Source organism: Mastomys coucha, unplaced genomic scaffold, assembly GCF_008632895.1.
Source record: "Mastomys coucha isolate ucsf_1 unplaced genomic scaffold, UCSF_Mcou_1 pScaffold9, whole genome shotgun sequence".
NCBI classification, from domain to species: domain Eukaryota; kingdom Metazoa; phylum Chordata; class Mammalia; order Rodentia; family Muridae; genus Mastomys; species Mastomys coucha.
The window spans coordinates 56741736-56760729 of NW_022196915.1; the positions used below are offsets into that span (position 1 = coordinate 56741736).

The 18994-nt window shown below is 40.8% G+C and overlaps 1 protein-coding gene across 4 annotated transcripts in view; it reads right to left on the bottom strand.

Annotated features, from left to right (window-relative positions):
* Positions 1 to 18994, bottom strand: part of Ppp3cc (protein phosphatase 3 catalytic subunit gamma) — a 74211-nt gene that overhangs the window by 46893 nt on the left and 8324 nt on the right. For all 4 annotated transcript variants that reach the window (XM_031360969.1, XM_031360967.1, XM_031360968.1 and 1 more), the window contains exons 2-3: positions 6336 to 6533; positions 5694 to 5818 (exon numbers count right to left, since the gene is read on the bottom strand). In XM_031360969.1, coding sequence (XP_031216829.1) covers positions 5694 to 5818; positions 6336 to 6533 — 323 coding nt within the window. The remainder of the gene's footprint in view (positions 1 to 5693; positions 5819 to 6335; positions 6534 to 18994) is intronic.

The window sequence follows — 18994 nt, forward strand, 5'->3', positions numbered from 1 at the left end:
GAAATTAGCATACAAGATTCTCAGTAGAAAATCAAGAATTTACGTTTAAAAATTTGACTTAAAGCCCATCATGCCATTAAGGATGTATTCAGATGAGATGACAAAGGGCTTGCTTTGTAAGCCTGGTGACCGGAGTGCAATTGGAGAACTCACATAAAGGTGGAAAGATACAACAAACTCTACAAAGGTGTCCTCTGACCTCTGTGCACTGAAGCATACACACCCACCCACTCCATCCCATATAGTAATAGATCTTTTTAAATTCAAGGAATATTCAACAAGACACTAACTTCAGCAATGTACAGAGCAAAAGTGAAAAATGTTTGTGCCATTTTCAGTATAGTGATATCAAATCTACTTAGCTGGGCCTGAGAGATAACTCAGTGTGTTAAGGAATTTGCTGCTAGTCAACAACTGGAGTTCAATCCTTGGGACCCCCATAATGGAGAGAACTGGCTCCTTTAAGTTGTCCTTTGACTTCTACAGGCATGCATATAAACACACACACTAAATATATTTAAAAATTAAAACCTAAGACATAGCCACAAAGCCAATTAGCATTCTAATTAAATAAGAGGTGGAGACACAGATGTTCAGTGATGGCCTCAACACTGTCACATAGAAACCAGGCCCGCTCCTGCTACTCATTATTCTGTGATTCACAGAAGGAGAGTCCTCACAGCCGTGAAAGGGCTGCCTCAGGACATCTATCCACATTTAACTGACAGGGCGGAATAGACGTCCAAAAGCTTTAGCCTGCACCCCCTGCATGGGGGAGAGAAAGGTAGGTGTTTAGAGTCACCCTTAGCTATACAATGAATTCAAGGCCAGTTTGGGCTTTGTGAGATTCTGCACCAAACAAAATAAGGCAAAGCCCAAAGCTTTAACTTTCTTCCCAAGAGCCTTTTCACATAGAAAGTTGTCCATAAGGCAGACAAGCAAACAAAAATCAAGAATAGCACCAGAGAACTGTCTTGTATGTCACTGGGCAGAACAAGCCTATGCTTATCCTGAGACTAATCACAAGTGGCAGGATTTACTTTAGCAAGCTCAAAACAATCAGAAATTATTCCCTGACCTGGGATAAAAGCCTTCCTTTCTTGAGTCTGAAAGTTCCCCTTGCCACCCGAGTCCTACTTTTTGAAACAAAACAGAAGTTTTGTTACTAAGGGAGGAGGAGGAGGCAATAATCAACCTTCTGCAAGCCTATGTATCCAACACTAAAGGAATGCTCAAGTAAACCATGGACCTTATGCCACTAATATGTCACCAGATAAAAATTAATGACACTGCTTTTGATATGATGTTGAATGGAAAAGGATTACAGAAGGAATATCCATGATTGTCCTAATTTTTCTTTAAAAAATGCATACAAGGGGCTAGAAGGACAACTTAGCAGTTCTTCTCTTGCAGGTTACCCAGATTCAGTTCCCAGCTTCCATGTGGTGGCTTACAATCACAGGTAACTCCATGCCCTCTTCTGGCCTCTGTGTGCATACACGTGGTACACAGGCATGCATGCAGGTAAAACACCCATACTCATAAATGATTAAACCTTTAAAAAGGACTTACAGTATTAAAAAATACATATAAATATAAGAAAAAAATCAAAAATCAAAAGAAGTCAGAGTAAGGGAATAGCTCAGGAGTACAGTATGTAGTTATGGTGTGTGGGAGACTAGAAGAAAAATATAAAAAGACAGAGGCTGGAGAGAAACTCAGAGTGCTTGCTGCTCTTCCAGAGGACCTGAGTTTACTACCCAACTCAGCCATCGGCTGTAATCTAGCTCCAAAAGAATGCATTGAATGATGCTCCTCCAGCCCCACAGACATTTACATACAAATAGCATTTGTGTATCTCTCTCTCTCTCTCTCTCTCTCTCTCTCTCTTTCTTTCTCCCTCCACCCCCTCTCTCTCCCTCCCTCTCTCCCTCCTTCCTACCCTCCCTCCCTTCCTCCTTCCATCCCCCTCCTTCTCTATCTCCCCCACCGCACAAATTAAAAATTTGAAAATAATAAAAATTATAGCATCCAAAAGCTAAATGTAATCTGAACATGGTGGTTTATGCTCATGGTGCCAGCATTTGGTGGAGACAGGCACTTAAGGAGTCGAAGGTCAGCCTTAGTTAGCAAGCTTCAGGCCTGGCTAAATAAGATGCTATCTCAAAAAACTGGGAGGAATGGTAGCTGGAGAGATGGCTCAGCAGTTAAGAGCATTTATTGCTCTTGCAGAGAGTTTAGTTCCTAGGAACCACACATGGAGGTTCACATCCTCCTGAAACTTCAGTTCCAGGGATCTGGTGCTGTCTTTTGACCTTCTTGGACAGCAGGCATGCATTTGAGTACATTCAGAAAAACACTTATATACATAAAAATAAGTGAAAATCTTAAAAAGAAAAAATTAGACTACCACGGTTATCTAAAACTTTCATTTGCTTTATTTTAGAAAAACGAGTTAAGTAAGAAAAAAATAACAAAGTCAAATGCAAACTACAATTCATTAATGTTCACTAAAACTGAATGCCTACTATGTATCAGAAGACTTGGCTAGGTCTTTAGTATTCATTTTTAATTATGTGTATGTATATGCCCGTGTGTTAAGTATGTCCACACGAGAGCAAATGCCCAAAGGAGACTTATTTGGATTCCTGGGAGCTGGAGTTATAGGCAGTTGTGAGCTGCCTGATATGTGTGCTGAGAACCAAACTTGGGTCCTGTGCCAGAACATGCTTTTCTCCACTGAGCCAACTACTAGCCCCATGGGTAAGGTCTTAATGGAGCCAGAAGAGGGCATATGCCTATGGTTTCAGCAATTTGGAAGGCTGAAGCAGAAATTCATGATCAACCAAGTTCCAGACCAGTCAGGACTACAGAGAGAAACCATGGAGAAGGGCTGAGGGTTGGGGGAGGAAAGACAGACCAACTAACCAACTTGGAGAACACAAAGATACCTGCCTCCAAAATAAAACAAAAACCCAAGGGCTGGGGATAGTGCTCAGTAGTAGATTTCATACTGGGTTTAATCCCCAGCACCTACAAATAAATAAAATTAAAATTAAAAGTTTATGAAGTTCTATTATTAATTAACTGTAAGTCATAATAATTAAAAAATATTTTGTCGGCCGGGCGGTGGTGGTGCACGCCTTTAATCCCAGCACTTGGGAGGCAGAGGCAGGTGGATTTCTGAGTTCGAGGCCAGCCTGGTCTACAGAGTGAGTTCCAGGACAGCCAGGGCTACACAGAGAAACCCTGTCTCGAAAAACCAAAAAAAAAAAAAAAAAATTGTCATATTTGCTTTAAGATTTTATTTTTTAAGATTCTGTATATCTGTGCTTGTATGCACATGAGACCATATGCCTACAGAGGCCAGAATCATCTGGAGCAAGAATTAAAGATGGTTGTGAGCCACATGAAGACACAGGTGCTGGGGACTGAACCCAGGTCCTATGCAAAAGCTGGAGAGATAGCTTAGCAGTTTGTGTTTAATACATTGTCCCTGGGGCTAGAGATTAGCTTAGTTGGTGGAGTATCTCCCTAGCATGCACAAAATCCTGGGTTCAAGTTTCAGCAGTATATAAGGATCATGGAAGCATAGGACACAGGAAGATCGGAAGTTTAAGGTCATCCTCACATATACAGCAACTTTGAGGCCAACCTAAATCAAAAATACTACTTAGACAAAAACAAAAACAGGGAGGGACTGAAAGGAGAGGAGGGAGGGGAAACTGTGGTCAGGATGTAAAGGGATAATAACAGGGCTGGAGAATGGCTCAGCACTGACTGCTCTTCCAGAGGTCCTGAGTTCAAGTCCCAGCAACCACATGGTGGCTCACAATCATCTGTAATGAGATCCAATGCCCTCTTCTGGTGTGTCTGAAGACAGCTACAGTGTACTCATATACTATAATAAATAAATCTTTTAAAATAATAATAGTAATAATAATAATAATACAAAGAAGGAGAAGGAGGAAGAAAAGGAGAAGACAAAGAAGAAACCCCAAAACAACAAAAATACATTTAATTAAGTGAAACAATGAATAGATAATTGAAAACACTCTTTATTCTTACCTTCTGCCTTTTAAACACAGACCATTAGCACTATGTACTGATATGCACAGCCCTGATGTTAATTCCTGGCTGTGCAATAGGAAAGGTTTTCAGACACAGTCTAGAGGCATGACTTCCACTTATCCCAGTACCTGCCTAGAGGCTCTCCATGAGTGCTCACTGGGAGCTGCAGGAAAAGGCCAACAGGGAAAGGTCTTTGTCTCTAGCAGTAGCCCTTGTCCTTCTCTGACACTAAATGAATCTGGGGTAGTAACAAATAAAACTCAACTTCTGACTTAGAATGTCTACCTTCCAGACACACACACATAAACATGAGCCAGGAATTAACACCAGGGCTTGTGCATGCTAGGCAAGTGCTCTGGCAGTGACTTACACCTCTTGCTCCCTACACTGCTATTTAACTGAAGAGTAAAATAAAAATATTTTGCTGTTCATTCTTTTGGGGTCTTCAGAACTGACTCTTCTTTGAAAACTGAGTAAGACAGTTGAGTTACATTTAAAAACAACGGAAGGAAAAGGAGGACGATGAGGAGGAAGAGGAGGAGGACGATGAGGAGGAAGAGGAGGAGGAGGGAGGAGGGAAGGAGGAGGAGAAGGGAGAAGAAGAAGAGAAGGAAGAAGAGGGAGAAGAAGAAGAGAAGGAGGAAGAGGGAGAAGAAGAAGAGAAGGATGAGGGAGAAGGGAAGGAGGAAGAAGAGGAGGAGGAGGAGGGAGAGGAGGAAGAGAAGGAGGAGAAGGAAGAGGAGGAAGAAGAGGAGGAAGGGGAGGAGGAAGAAAAGGAGGAAGAGGAGGAGGAGGAGGTGGAAGGAGAGGAGGAGGAAAAGATCTTTCTCTACCAGGAGCAACTTAATACAGTGAAATTCTCACACTATGAAGAGCACGCAGCCCAAAGGCACTAAAACACTACAGAATTTGTCATCTCCTGCACTTCTTAGGGCATTTTACAATCTTGATTACGAAGACTTCTTCAAACAGAATCTTTTATTTGTCAAACGCATCGTAAACACTGACATGCTATAATTACATGGTACTCAAGCCTTTGTATTGGGTCCTAAAATCATTTTATGTTTACACACAAAATCACATACTTGTTTTTAATCCTACTCATGTTCTATCATTCGATTCTTAAAACACATAAAGGTAAACTGTCAGTTTTTTATTGGCTTCACTTCATCTTTTGCCTTCCAGTGAACATTAACACCAGCTATGTGCAATGGGACCAGAATCCCTCCTGCAAGGAGCACAGCAGTGCCTAGTTCTCACAGGAAGTTAACCTAAGAGCTACTGCAGTGTTATAGTTAAGGTAGTTAACTCAGACACTGTTTAGAATGAAAAGCTATGTATGTCCCCTCTATACCCCAGACAGTTATCTTTAAAGAGAAAAACTTAGCAAATACCTATTTTCAAATTTAGCTTAATATAGCCTTCCATATGACAGGTATTCTATAGGTTAAAAAGATAGATTTTTTTTTTGAAAAAAAAATTTCTCTATTAGTTGAATGTCAAAAGTAATAAAGTAGATAAATTCTACCAACATTCATATCTTAATCTGTTCTACTAAGGAACAGAGAGCAGACTATTCAGAAGATGATACAATAGGAGCAGTACAGCCAGGTTAATTTTACCTCTATGCTGAAATAGCCTCTGTCCACATAGTCACCCAGGAAGAGGTAACGAGTATTACTAGGTGGTCCTCCAACTTCAAACAACTTCATCAGGTCAAAGAACTGTCCATGAATATCACCACACACTAGGCAAGAAAGACATGAGGTGAGAGTTAGGAATCAGAAGGAAAGAGGCGTCAGAGCAACAGTGTAACTTTCATTTAATCACTTTGGCTTTTGACTGGTCTTCTGTATACTTAGTTATTCAATCAGTACTCAATACCCCATTAGAAATATTAAGCAGTTCTTTTTTAAAGAAGATTTATTTTTAATTTGTGTGTCTGTGTGCATCAGTCTGGGGAGAGGGCATGTGTCCACAGAGACCAGTGGTGTGGGCTTCTCCCTGCAGCTGGGGATTATTGAGGCTGTGAACCATATGACATGGACACTTGGAGGCAAACCCCAGTCCTCTGCAAGAGCAGTGTGCGCTCTTAGCCACCAAGTTCCAGACTCTAATGTTTTCAAGGGACAGAAGTCTAGCCAATCCCTAGATTGCTTCAAAATTCCTACAAATATTTATCACACTCGTTTTATTTGGCTTTTAGTAATCATTTCTCAAAATTAGCACAAACCTAAGGACTGCCACACACATGCGTTTCATACCTGTGATTGGAGCCTCCACCTCTATCATCGTCTTCTCCTGCTTCAGGATGGCAGCCCCATCGTTGATTATCTTTAAGGCTACCTCCTCTTCCACCCGGCCTTCTTTTACCAAATGGTTCTTCAAAACATCCATTTTAGGTTTCCCATTCTCAAATACTTCCTTCAAAGTTAGCCGTCGGGTTGGAGGAAAGGGGACAGCTAGGAAGAGAAAACATAATTTCAAATATTTAAATGTACATTTGTGTAAATAACAATCACAATCATATTTCTTAAAATAAACTGAGCATAATAAGCAATTGTAACTTCACAGTTTTAGAATGTGAAAATGTCTAAGAAACTGTGTGTATCAGAATTGATAATTCTAATTTTAAAATGGTCACAGTTCAAGTCATGTGGTTAAGTCTGTACACTCATGTCACACATAAACACACACACGCTGAATGAATAGATGAATAAATGAATACAACAAATACAAATGTTTTAGTGAAATGGATGACTGAACAAGTAGCTCAGCTGGTGGAGGACTTCCTTTGAATGAACAAAGCCCTGGGTTCAATCCCCAGCATCACATATAACAGTTGTGGTGGCGCCCACTCTATCCCATCACCTGAACAGACGTGCAAGGTCATCCTCAGACACAAAGACAGCTGAAGACCAAACTGGGCAACACAGGACCCTGAAGCCATTTAATATTCACTTTCAATGCTTGACCTCTCATAACTTTCAACTGTCTGGTAAAACCTTTGAAATGAATTAATTTAGGAGGCTGCTATATTCCACCAAGCCCAAAGCTAAAAATCTCATTCATATAGTACCCTGATAACTCGATACCTTGATTTTTGATTCTCCTGCAACTATAAAAAGTCCACATAACCTCTCCCATGCTGAAACGTGTTATTCAGAGTGTAGTGGCAACCTAAAGACTTTAAAAACACTCAAAAAGACAGACCTTTCAGTATGTCTGTGGAAGTGCTTCCAGAGGAGTCTTACTGAGGAAATAAAACCTATTCTCAAAGTCAGAGGTCACTCCAACAGGAAATCCAGAATAAAGTTGCCCAAGGGATAGGAAGCCTGCACCTGCAGCCTCTCCCTGTGCCTTCTCAGGCAGGTGCATCTTTTGCTACTTTTGCCTTCAGAGCACAGAATAGCTTCCTCAGCTTCCCAGCACTGCCTCTTCCAGGGCACTCCAGGCCTTCAGTGCCAGGTTGGTACTGCTTAAAGCATCTAGCTTCACAGACTGAGCAGCCAGTGTGTTCTCAGACTCTCCACCATACAGACGGCCACCACTGGACCCTGTTACCTAAGTTAGCCTAACAGATCTCCTTTTATAGTAGAAATATACACATTTTATTGGCTTGGCTCTTCTATAAAACCCTAACTATATGAAAATGGGTACTAAGAAGTGGGGCTATTACCCTGACTACATCTCTACTGTATAAGATAAGCATCATTAAAGAGGAACCTTCCAGTTTATACTGGGCCAACAGGAAATGGACTCAATAGCCCTAGTTTATTAAAGTTGAAAATCTTTTGAAAGAAGAGGCTGAAGTAAGAATGCAGCTGAAGGGGTTCCCTACTCAAAAATCAACCACTGAAAGGAAGTGTTTCCCAGTTCAGACACAACGGGCACATAGGCTACAATAGCTGCAGGAGGAACCCAAGCTTTATCTTGAGCGGCCAGCTGAACTGTCCAAGTGGTGATGGTTTTACAGTTAAGCAAAGTTCAAGAGTGAGGAGATCATGCAGAGCCAGACAGCTCTAGCACTAGCATCTCTCTCTCTCTCTCTCTGCTTCCTAATGAGACACCACAGCAGCTAGAGCCACTCTTGATGCTACATCTTCCCTACCATGATATACTAGCCTCAACCTAGGAGCCAAAACAAGCTGAAATGCAGTATTTTTGTAGGAGTTTAGAACAAAATCCCTGACCTGAAGGTTCACAAATGTCAATTGAGATAGATCAAGGCTGCACTAGGAAGAACAAAAGTGTCTGGTGACCTAAGATCTGCTTTGGAGTTTCTGGAAGGAACTTTGAGTCTTAGAGAAATGAGAAGGGATGGTGTTGCACAGCTGGCCTGTTTACCTGACCTATAACACAGGCAACCTTGACCAGGATGGTTGGGTCAAGCATTATCTTGGTCAATCCTGTAAGGAAGGTCCTGCTGGCTACACAAGAGTCTTTATTGCTTGAGGAGAGCAATAGAATTCTCATCGAGAGATTATTTTTGCATAACGAGCTGCCTTAGTTCCCTTTGTGGGATAATTGCTCCTACTTGGCAGGGTAGTAACATCACAGTGTAATCTGCCTACAAAATTTTAGAATTAAAAAAAGTACCTTAGATTCCTGTGTCTTCATTCTTGTATTTTACAGAGAGGTTAGGCAAATTTAAGGCTAACAAATTTTATACTAGCAGTGTCCTTAAGTCCCTATAAGATCATAAAATCAGTTAAGATTCACAAAGCTTAGCATGATCCAAGAGGGCTGGTAGAGCATTGTGAGACCTGGCGATTGAGTTTCAACATTTAAGGTTAAAAAAAAAAAATCCTGAGACAGAGGTGGAGAAAATAAGAAATCCAGAGACTGAAGGCAGCAGGGAAGGGCTGGCAGTATTAATACTGTGTGCTTGGGACAATCTGTACAGTTCTTCTAGTTGTTCAAAACCAAAGAGCTTAAGATCTTTAACTTACTGAAGCAAACCACAAGGCTGGTGAGATAGTTCAGTGCCTTTCAAGCACAAGGTCTCAAGTTCAATTCTTAGAACCCTGAAAAGCTGTGAGCATGTAGAAAGGAGTCAGAAAGCCTGTAAAAGGTATAAAGGAGCTGAAGTAAAGTTAGTCGTCTGGTCAAGGGTGGTTAAAGTCTAATTTGAATGGTTTTGCTGAGTGGTTTTACTATTAGTCTATGCAGGCTCCCTTCAAGTTGTAGATCAGTTTGAGGACTGGAATACTGAGTGTCTAGGAGCACTCAAAAACCAGTGCTTGAGCTTGGGTGGCCTGTACTGTAGTGGTGTTTGCTTGAGCTTGGGTGGCCTGTACTGTAGTGGTGTTTGCTTGAGCTTGGGTGGCCTGTACTGTAGTGGTGTTTGCCTTGATTCAGCCTCTCTGCTTTGCAAGTCTTAGTACATTTCTGAGCATTTCAAGGAGTTTGTGGCTTACGTGCATGTACATGTACATGTGGCTTCTGTTTTCTTTCTCTGTCTCCACTTCTGATCATTCTTTAGTTAAACCAGGGTATTTACCACTTAAGGAGGTAAGCCAACAAGACTTTAATAGGTTGTAAATGCTTATCAAGCCATTTATGATAGATATCTTGACCTCAAGCACTGGCCCATTTTCTGGATAATGATTTGTTCTGTGTAGTGGCTATTCCTGGTCGTCAACTTGACTATATCTGAAATGAACTACAATCCAGAATTAGAAGGCTCACCTGGCCCTAATCTGGAGGCTGAGAGATACAAGTTTCCGACCCGATTCTTGGCATGGAGATCTTGAGGTATAGTGGCTATGAATCCCAGAGGATTAAGATAGAAAGATCTACGAGTTCAAGCAGGGTCACCTGGTGTTAAAGGTGTGGTAACACCTTTAACCTGGGCCACACCTTTTGCTGGAGACCTATATAAGGAAGAAGGAAAGCTCACTCTTTTTCAATTGCTTGCCTTGTGGGACTGAGCAACTGCTGGATCCTCGGACTTCCATTCACAGCTGCTGCCGACCATTGTTGGGAGTTGATTGTTGGGAGTTGGACCACAGACTGTAAGTCTGCAATAAATTCCTTACTACATAGAGACTATCATAACTTCTGTGACTCTAAAGAACCCTGACTAATACACCATATATAAAAGGTTGGCACACATAATCCTAGTGCTGTAGAGGCAGAGATAGGGTTCCAGAGCATACTACCCTGTTTGCATGACCTGCTTGGTGAGCCCAAGGCTATTGAAAGATTAAAAGTAAAACTAAAGCTCTATGTGTTGGCACACACCTTTAATCCCTGCACTGAGAGGCAGAGGCAAGATAGCCAGGGTTACATAAAGATATGCTGCCTCAAAATAATAATAATAATAATAATAATAATAATAATAATAATAATAATAATAACAACAACAACAACAACAACAACCACAGTGTGTGTATACATGCATGAACAGTAAGAGGTTTTAACTACTGAACCATCTCTCTAGCTCCTAAAGATTTCTTAAAATCATAGATATTAGATATTGGGCTGGGAATACAGCTCAGTGGTAGAACTCCTGCTTAGCATGTTCAAGGCTCTGCGTTTGATCCCACCACCACACAAAGCACACACACAGTATAGAGACTGTAAAACTATTTTTTAAAATTAAGGAGCATAAAAAAATACACAAATCTTAGAAGCCTTCCAATTAAAATGACCACTATTAACATAATAAGATATGCATAATTACCTCTGTTACTGAAATATATTGTTTTCACAGTCAGTTATACTGTAGACATATTTTAATTTAGTAGCAAACTACTCAAACAAATAAATATTCATAACAATATAATTTCCAGAGCCGGCATCACTTAGGTAGTCTGCTGCTGTGAAATATTAAAAGGCCCCCTGCTGATCTGCTGTGCTAATAAAGAGATAATGTGAACTAACTCATAGCCTCAGAGCTCCCAGGGACTAAAACTCCAACCAAAGAGTACACATGGGGGGACTCATGGCTCCAGCAGCATGTGTATAGCAGAGGATGGCTTTGTTGGTCATCAATGGGAGGAGAGGCCCTTGGCCCTGTGAAGGTTCTATGCCCCAGTGTAGGGGAATGCCAGGGCTAGTTAGTAAGCAGGAAGGGGTGGGATGGTGAGCAGGGGGTGTGGGGAGGGAACAGGGAATTGGTTTAGTTCCTGTTTATTTTATTTATTTTTTCTTTTTTTTTTTTGGAGGGGAACCTGGGAAAGGAGATATTGTAAATAAAGAAAACATCTAATAAAAAAAAAAAGAATTTCAGCTTTGAATCAGGATTGATGATTGGCTAATGGAGTGCCTTACTAAGGACTGAGGACATACTGAATAAAAACCATTAGCACTGTACTGGCTAGTTTTATGCCAGCTTGACACAACTACAGTAATAAGAGAGGTGGGAACCTTGATTGAGAAAATGGTATCCAACTGTAAGGCATTTTTTAAATCAATGATTGAGGGGACAGTCCAACCCATTGTAGGTGGTTGGGATGGTTTGTATATACTTGGCCCAGGGAGTGGCACTATTAGAAAGTATAGCCTTATTTGAGTAGGTGTGTCGCTGTGGGCCTTAATACCCTCATCCCAGCTGCCCAGAAGTCAGTCTTCTCCTCTTTCCCTTCGGAACAAGATAAAGAACTCTCAGCTTCTCCTACACCATACCTGCCTGGACACTGCCATGCTACTGCCTTGATGATAATGGACTGAACCTCTGAATCTGTAAGGCCACCCCAATTAAATGTTGTTGAAAATTAAAGAGAGAGAGAGAGAGAGAGAGAGAGAGAGAGAGAGAGAGAGAGATTATGTATTGAGAAGCTGTAAGCTTGTTCTACTCGCCAGTTTGCTCACTTCTGAATGATCAGTGAGGACTATGGTATCTCTTGCCTACTTTTCATGCACATGGCTAATTTACAGTTCTTTAAATACAGATGACTAAAAATAAACTCACATATTAAAGCTAGCTAGAACTCCACATAGCATCACAAGTGCTCTCTCTAAGCATACCTTTTAAAAGAAGGCATTTCAATATAGACAATATTTCAAAGTACATCTTATCTTTCTAAAGCAAACTACTAATCTCACTTACCGAGGGGCTATTTGCCCTTTTCTTTCAGATTTTCAGTTAAATTCCTCAGTAGCCTGTCAATTCTATAATCTCATTTTAACCAAAGTAAGTCATTTGCATGAAATCTGCATTCACTTTATAGTGTAGCCTCCACAACCATATTTTAAAGGATGAATTTATTGATGTTTAAGCTATCTGCTACCCACTATTGTGTCTGACCTAATTTTTACACATGCATATATATATATATATACACACACAATCAATATACGAAGCATCACCCCAAATTGGTCCTTGTCAGGAATGGTGACGTACACTGTAACTCTGGCACTGGGAAGGGTGAGGCAGAGGCAGAATGAATGAGAATGTTTAGCCTGGACTAAACAGCAAGTTTGTCTCCAAGTCTGACCCTGTCTTAAAAAAATAAATGAACAGATAGGGATGAAGAGATGATTCAGTAGTTAAGAACAGTTTCCGAAGACCAGAGTTTGGTTCCCAGTGCCCACATAGGGAGCTACAATTGCGCCAAGGGATCCAGTGCCCTCTTCTGGCTTCCTTGGCTGTATGCATGTGTGCCAGGGATCCACCAGCCTTCACCTCTCTAGCACTGGGAGTACAGGCACTTGCCACCACACCTGGCTTTTTACAGGAGTACTAGGATCAAACCCTGGTCCTCAGGCTTGCATAGCAAGCATTTTGCTCACTGAACCATCTCCCAGTTCCCTACTTCCAAATACACAAAGTGGAGCATTCTTCTGTGGGCTGCAGTGAGGATAACCAGAGAGATCAATCAGTAAAGTTGAAGTAAGCAGTAACTATGTAGACAGAACAGATGCAAGATGCAGTTAGCAAAAGAAACAGGATTTCACACAGTGCTACATAAACCTCCAAGAATTCTTTTTGTTTGGTTGGGTTTTTTTTGTTTTTTGGGTTTTTGTTTGTTTGTTTGTTTTGTTTTTTCTTTTTTTTCGAGACAGGGTTTCTCTGTATATCCCTGGGTGTCCTGGAACTCACTGTGTAGACCAGGCTGGCCTCGAACTCAGAAATCTGCCTGGCTCTGCCTCCCAAGTGCTGGAATTAAAGGCGTGTGCCACCACTGCCCCTGCTAAAGAAGCATACACAATAAATAAAGTAAGAGGGAAGAGTTAGACATCATAAACCTGACGCATCCAATTCTTCAGAGACTGAAACAAAAGTCCAGGATTTCAACTATTATTAAGTTATTTTTAACACACTTCATACCTGAGTTGCACTAAAATACTGTAAGAAACTTGAAGCTCTAGTCTGAAAGAAAGCCAAGAGCCAAGATAAAAATAATAAACCCTGGCACTTATCTTTCTGGTGTCAACTTCAGTTATGTGCAACAGGCCACAAGCTCACTGACCTCTTCTCTGAAGCGACAGGGCACTTTATTCTTCTGTCACTTACTTCCAGACTCAGGCTGCTGACCTCCTTAATTTTATTTAAAAGCAACAAACTTAATCAGGCATGGTAGGAAGAGAAGGACTGGCCCAACCACTTCAGCTACATAGCCAGAGGCTACCCTGGGCTACTCTGTCTCAAAACAAACCAACAAAAATGCAACAAACGCTGAGGAAATGCACTAGCCACAAGTACCATCACCTTCCTTACTAACGACAGCTAAGAATGACTGGTGTGTAAGGTCACACACTCCGCTTCTTTATGAAGCTTAGATATCACAGTCTCATCTCCTACACCAGGAGGGAGATTAACAATTCAAGTCCAGTCAACAGTATCATCTTTTTAAAGGTTGGGAGATTTACTAACCTAAACACTAAATACCTAATGAATCTCTGTTTCTATACCCAGAGTAGAATTCTGGGTTAACAATGATATTTGTTTAAAGTGAAGTTCTGTGATCTTTGGTAGTCAATGAGCTAAAAAGATTTTTAAAGTAAAAATTCTAAGATGCCAAGGGGAAAATGCTAAGGAAATAATTATATTATAGTTAAGTAAATATTTCTCTACTACTGTGGCATGCGGCATATATAAGATTAACACAGGAGTCTGTGGGGCTGGCGAGATGGCTCAGTGGGTAAGAGCACTGACTGCACTTCCAAAGGTCCTGAGTTCAGATCCCAGCAACCACATGGTGGCTCACAGCCACCCGTAATGAGATCTGACGCCCTCTTCTGGTGGGTCTGAAGACAGCTACACTGTTACGCAGGAGCAAGTAGGGCCTGAGCGAGTGGGGCTGGCAGAGGTCCTGAGTTCAGTTCCCAGCAGCCACACACATGATGGCTCGTGGCCATCTGTACAGCTACAATGTGCTCATACACATAAAAATAAATAAATAAATCTTTAAAAAAAAATTAACAGGAGTCTCTTTACACTCTAGTGTAATAATAATTCACATAAACAAGATAGAAAAGACAAAGTACAACAGCACAAGCCTGTAATCTCAGCATTTGGGAAGTAGAGGCAGGAGGATCACCTCAAGTTTGAAGACAACCTGGCCTATGTAGCAAGTATAAAGTCAACTATCTACCTAAGAGTTTATCTGAAAACAAAACCAAACGACAACAGCAAAAGATATAAACACAAATGCAAAATATACACGTATAGAAAACTACAGACAGTACTCAGACAGACTGACTTAAGCATGCAGGATTACAAGGAGAGGAGACAACTAATGATGGCTACAGAACTTTGACTTTAGGAAGCTCCAAATTCATTTATTATATTAAAAGAAAATCTTTTAACTCTTGTACAAAAATTAAAAATAGATATACTAAAGGGGAGAAAAGAAAAATTCCACACACACACATATATAAAATAAATTTATCTTACATGTATGAGGTATGCATGTATACTATGGGTGTCCTTGGTGCCCACAATGGTCAGAAAAAGGAATTGGATCCCCTGAAGCTAGGGTTGTGATTGGCTGTGAACCACTACCATGTGGGTGCTGGGAATCAAACCTGGGTCCTCTGGAAGAACAGCCAGTGATCTTAACCAGTAAGCCATCTTTCTAGCCCTCATATGGATATTTAAAATAAACTACTTTTAAAGAAACAATTTGGCAGGGGCTGGAGAAATGGCTCAGAGGTTAAGAGCACTGACTGCTCTTCGGGAAGTCCTGAGTTCAATTCCCAGATCCCCATCTATGATGGGATCTGATGCCCTCTTCTGGTGTGTCTGAAGACAGCTACAGTGTACTCATCATATATAAAATAAAGAAATAAAATCTTTAAAAACAATACAATTTGATATAAAGTGGTACAGCAAAGAATATAAATACCCATGCCAAATATGTAAATATAAAATATTCAATTTTTCTAAATTCATTTCAAATTTTTAATTTTAATCATATGTATGTTGGGGTATATGAGTACAGCCCCTCAGAGACACCAGATCCCCTGGAGCTGGAGTTACAGACAGTTGTAAGCTGCCCGATATGGGTTCTGGGAATCAAACCTGGGTCCTCTAGAAGAGCAGCCAGTGCTCTTAGCCACTGAGCCATCTCATCTCTCCAGCCCATCTCAATGAAGAAGAAAACAAAACAAAACAAAACAAACCCACAATGCTACAAATATATATCTTAATCTATCTTCAATGCCTTTTCCTTCCTCCCCACAGGTTAGATGGAACCTTAAGGTAATGTACTCTTCCTATGTTTATATAACTTTGTATTAATGTGAATTTGAAATTTTACACTAACATCTTTTTTACATAAATGGTACTATGCTGTACGTTCTTTTTCAAGTTACAATTTTAGACTAACCAGGGCTTTGAAGTCTTCTCTAGAATGGGGCCAAGGCACCTTTGTTTTCTGTCAAGGTTTCTACTAACTCCACAGGAAACCGAGCTTTAAACCACCTGTCAGTTTCTGTTATGTTACTTTACAGTACTTCCAACTCATGAAGCAAAAGCTTAACCAAAAAAGATTAACAAATGATTCAAACTAGAACTAAACTATAAAGATGCATTTTTGGTGAGGAAAGTTGTTGGTGTTGCTATAAGGAGAAATAGTGTAAGAAGTTTTATGTTGATGGTACCATTGAATAGCATTTTATTATTTGACATATGTAAATGCTAGGCAAACCCTTTACCACTGAGCTAGGCTCCCAGCCCACTGATAAATATCTTCACTGTGGTAGTCTATAGGCAAGATCATGTAAGTAAGCAAGGCATAAACACACACACACACACACACACACACACACACACACACACACAGACGCACATGCAAACAGCAGGGTATCATAAAAATAGCCACCTCTGGATTTATGCCAACGTCACCCTGCTGTTTAACGTACAGAACTGTGGTGTTATTTAAGGTTGAATTGACACTGTGGTGAAGAGGGACTTAGAGGAGACAGGGGTGGGGGGGAGGGACTTCTATACATTTTCTTGTAACATTTGTGTATAATTATCAAAATGAAAACTAAATTTAAAACTAAGTTCTTAAACTAAAGCACGCTGAAAGAAATTCCACAGCCTTTTTGGCATCAAATTCAGGCTGGTGTGTTGCTGTACTAAACACCAAGCACATAAACAGTGTAAGTAGTTTAAGCAAAATAAAAATAAAATCTAATTAGATCTGAATAAATAAGAAAAAGCTACACTGGTAATGACCACTTTAATCCTAAGGTATAAAGAGAAATCTGAAGCTACTGGGCTATAGATTACTGTATGTTCTTACCCTCATGGGGCAGGAGGATTTACTTAAATAGTTATCTCTGTTCACCGCAAACAACTCTGCTTCCTTTCTATTTTAAGCGAGCAAACTGGCTGTACATTTGCATGCTTGTTTCCTAATCTACTCACCTGTCTTTCCAATAGTGAACTACTCACTACTAAGGAGGTTAGACTAAATCCTGAAGGTTACATGTTCTTTGTAGAGTCTTTCATAACTTGCTGGAACAAGAAATTTACTTGAGTAATCTGATGGGAGTTCTTGGAAACCATTGTCTCTGTTCTGATGCTCGCAGAATTTACTGTCAAAATACAACTAAGAAGTAGCGCCCCCCCCAGCCAATCAATCAGTAGGTGGCTGTCAACAAAAACAATCATTTTTTCCTAGGGGGCATAAGAGTATTTTATGTACGAGAGGGCTTAGACAGAAAGAGAATGTATTTGAGGCCAGCCTGGACAACCTAATGAGAGTCCACCTCAAAAAGAAACAAAATAAAAAGCGGGAGCTTCGAGAGATGACTCGGTAGTTAAGGATGCATATTGCTCTTGCCGAGGCCCCAAGTTTCATTCCCAGCACCTACACTGAGTGGCTTACAAACATCTACAATTCCAGCTCCAGGGGATCCATTACCCTCTCTGGACTTCACTGGCACCTACATAATAAAACAGATCTTTAAAAAGGAAAGTCTCATCTGAGTGTTACAGGATATTATGTAGATGTGGCTGCGTAGATAGGATGTCTGTTTAAGAACTGGGATTGCTGGGAGTCACCTCCCATCTTTGTGACTGCAGGCCTGTATACACCACTGGCACTTGAGGCAGAGTTAAGAGAAGGCAAGAGGCTATCAACTTCAAGGCCAGCCTGAGATACACAGTAAGATCTTGTCTCTAAAAGCCAAAGACAAGGGTCGACAAGATGGCTCAGCAGGTAAAGGCTCTATAGCTGCCAAGCCTGGTGACCTGAGTTCCACCTTAGAAATCCACACAGTAGGAAAGAACCAATTCCTGCAAGTTGTCCTCTGACCTCCACAAGCGTGGCCTGGCTGATGAGCACCCCTATTACCACCACTAACAAATAAACACATAAATGTAACACTTTTATTTTAGTCACCCTGTTATGCAACACACATCAAAAGATTCCTCCTTTCTATCACAGACACTGTACTAAATTCCACATGGAGGGCAGACCTTGCAGTAGTTGTCCTTCACTTATGATTTTGTACTCCAGACTGATCTATGTTGTCAGAAATGACTGGATTTCCCCCTTTAAAGATGAATGCATAGTGTGTGTGTAAATTTTATGGTTATGGATACTTAGGCTGACTCTATAAGTTGCTTTGTGAGACCGGGCAGTGGTGGCACACACCTTTAACCCCAGCACTTGGGAAGCAGAGGCAGGTGGATTTCTGAGTTTGAGGCCAGGCTGGTCTACAGAGTGAGTTCTAGGACAGCCAGGGCTGTACAGAGAAACCCTGTCTCAAAAAAAAAAAAAAAAAAAAAAAAAAAGCATTGAACATAGGAGTACAAACACCCCTTCATGGAAATGACTCGGTTTCTCTGCATATATCCAGCAGGGGAATTCTGGACCATGTGCTAGTACTATTTACTGTTTTGAGGAAGCTCCAGATCACAGAAACAATAGCTTCTACAGTGATACCATGTTTTGTATAGCAATGCAGGATAGTCAAAATACCTAAGCTGGGGTTGGAGGACAGCTTAGTCAATAAAGTGCTCAGTTTGATCCCTAGAGTTCATGTGAAATCCTGTGTGTGGCCAAGCCAGTCTAGCCTACTTGCTAAGTGGCATGCCAAAGAGAGACTGTTTCCAAGATGGTTGATGGTAGTTCTTTCTCAGAGTACCTGAGGTTGTGCTCTGGCTTCTGCATATGTGTGAACCACAGCTATATACACCCCATAAACACATGCACCTGCACACAACAACAACAACAACAACAACAAATAATAATAATAATAATAATAATAATAATAATAATAATAATTTTATAATAGCCCTGTACAGCTAAGCCCACCTTATGCCAGCACCCATTAAAACCACCCCATGTTACTTTTAAACTTCTACAAAACCTAGGCATCCATAGAAAAATAAAAATTAAGTCTCATTTCTTCAGCCTCTGATCATAAAGTTTAAAAGATTATCAATTGGGCTGGAGAGATGGCTCAGCGGGGAAGAGCACCGACTGCTCTTCAGAAGGTCATGAGTTCAAATCCC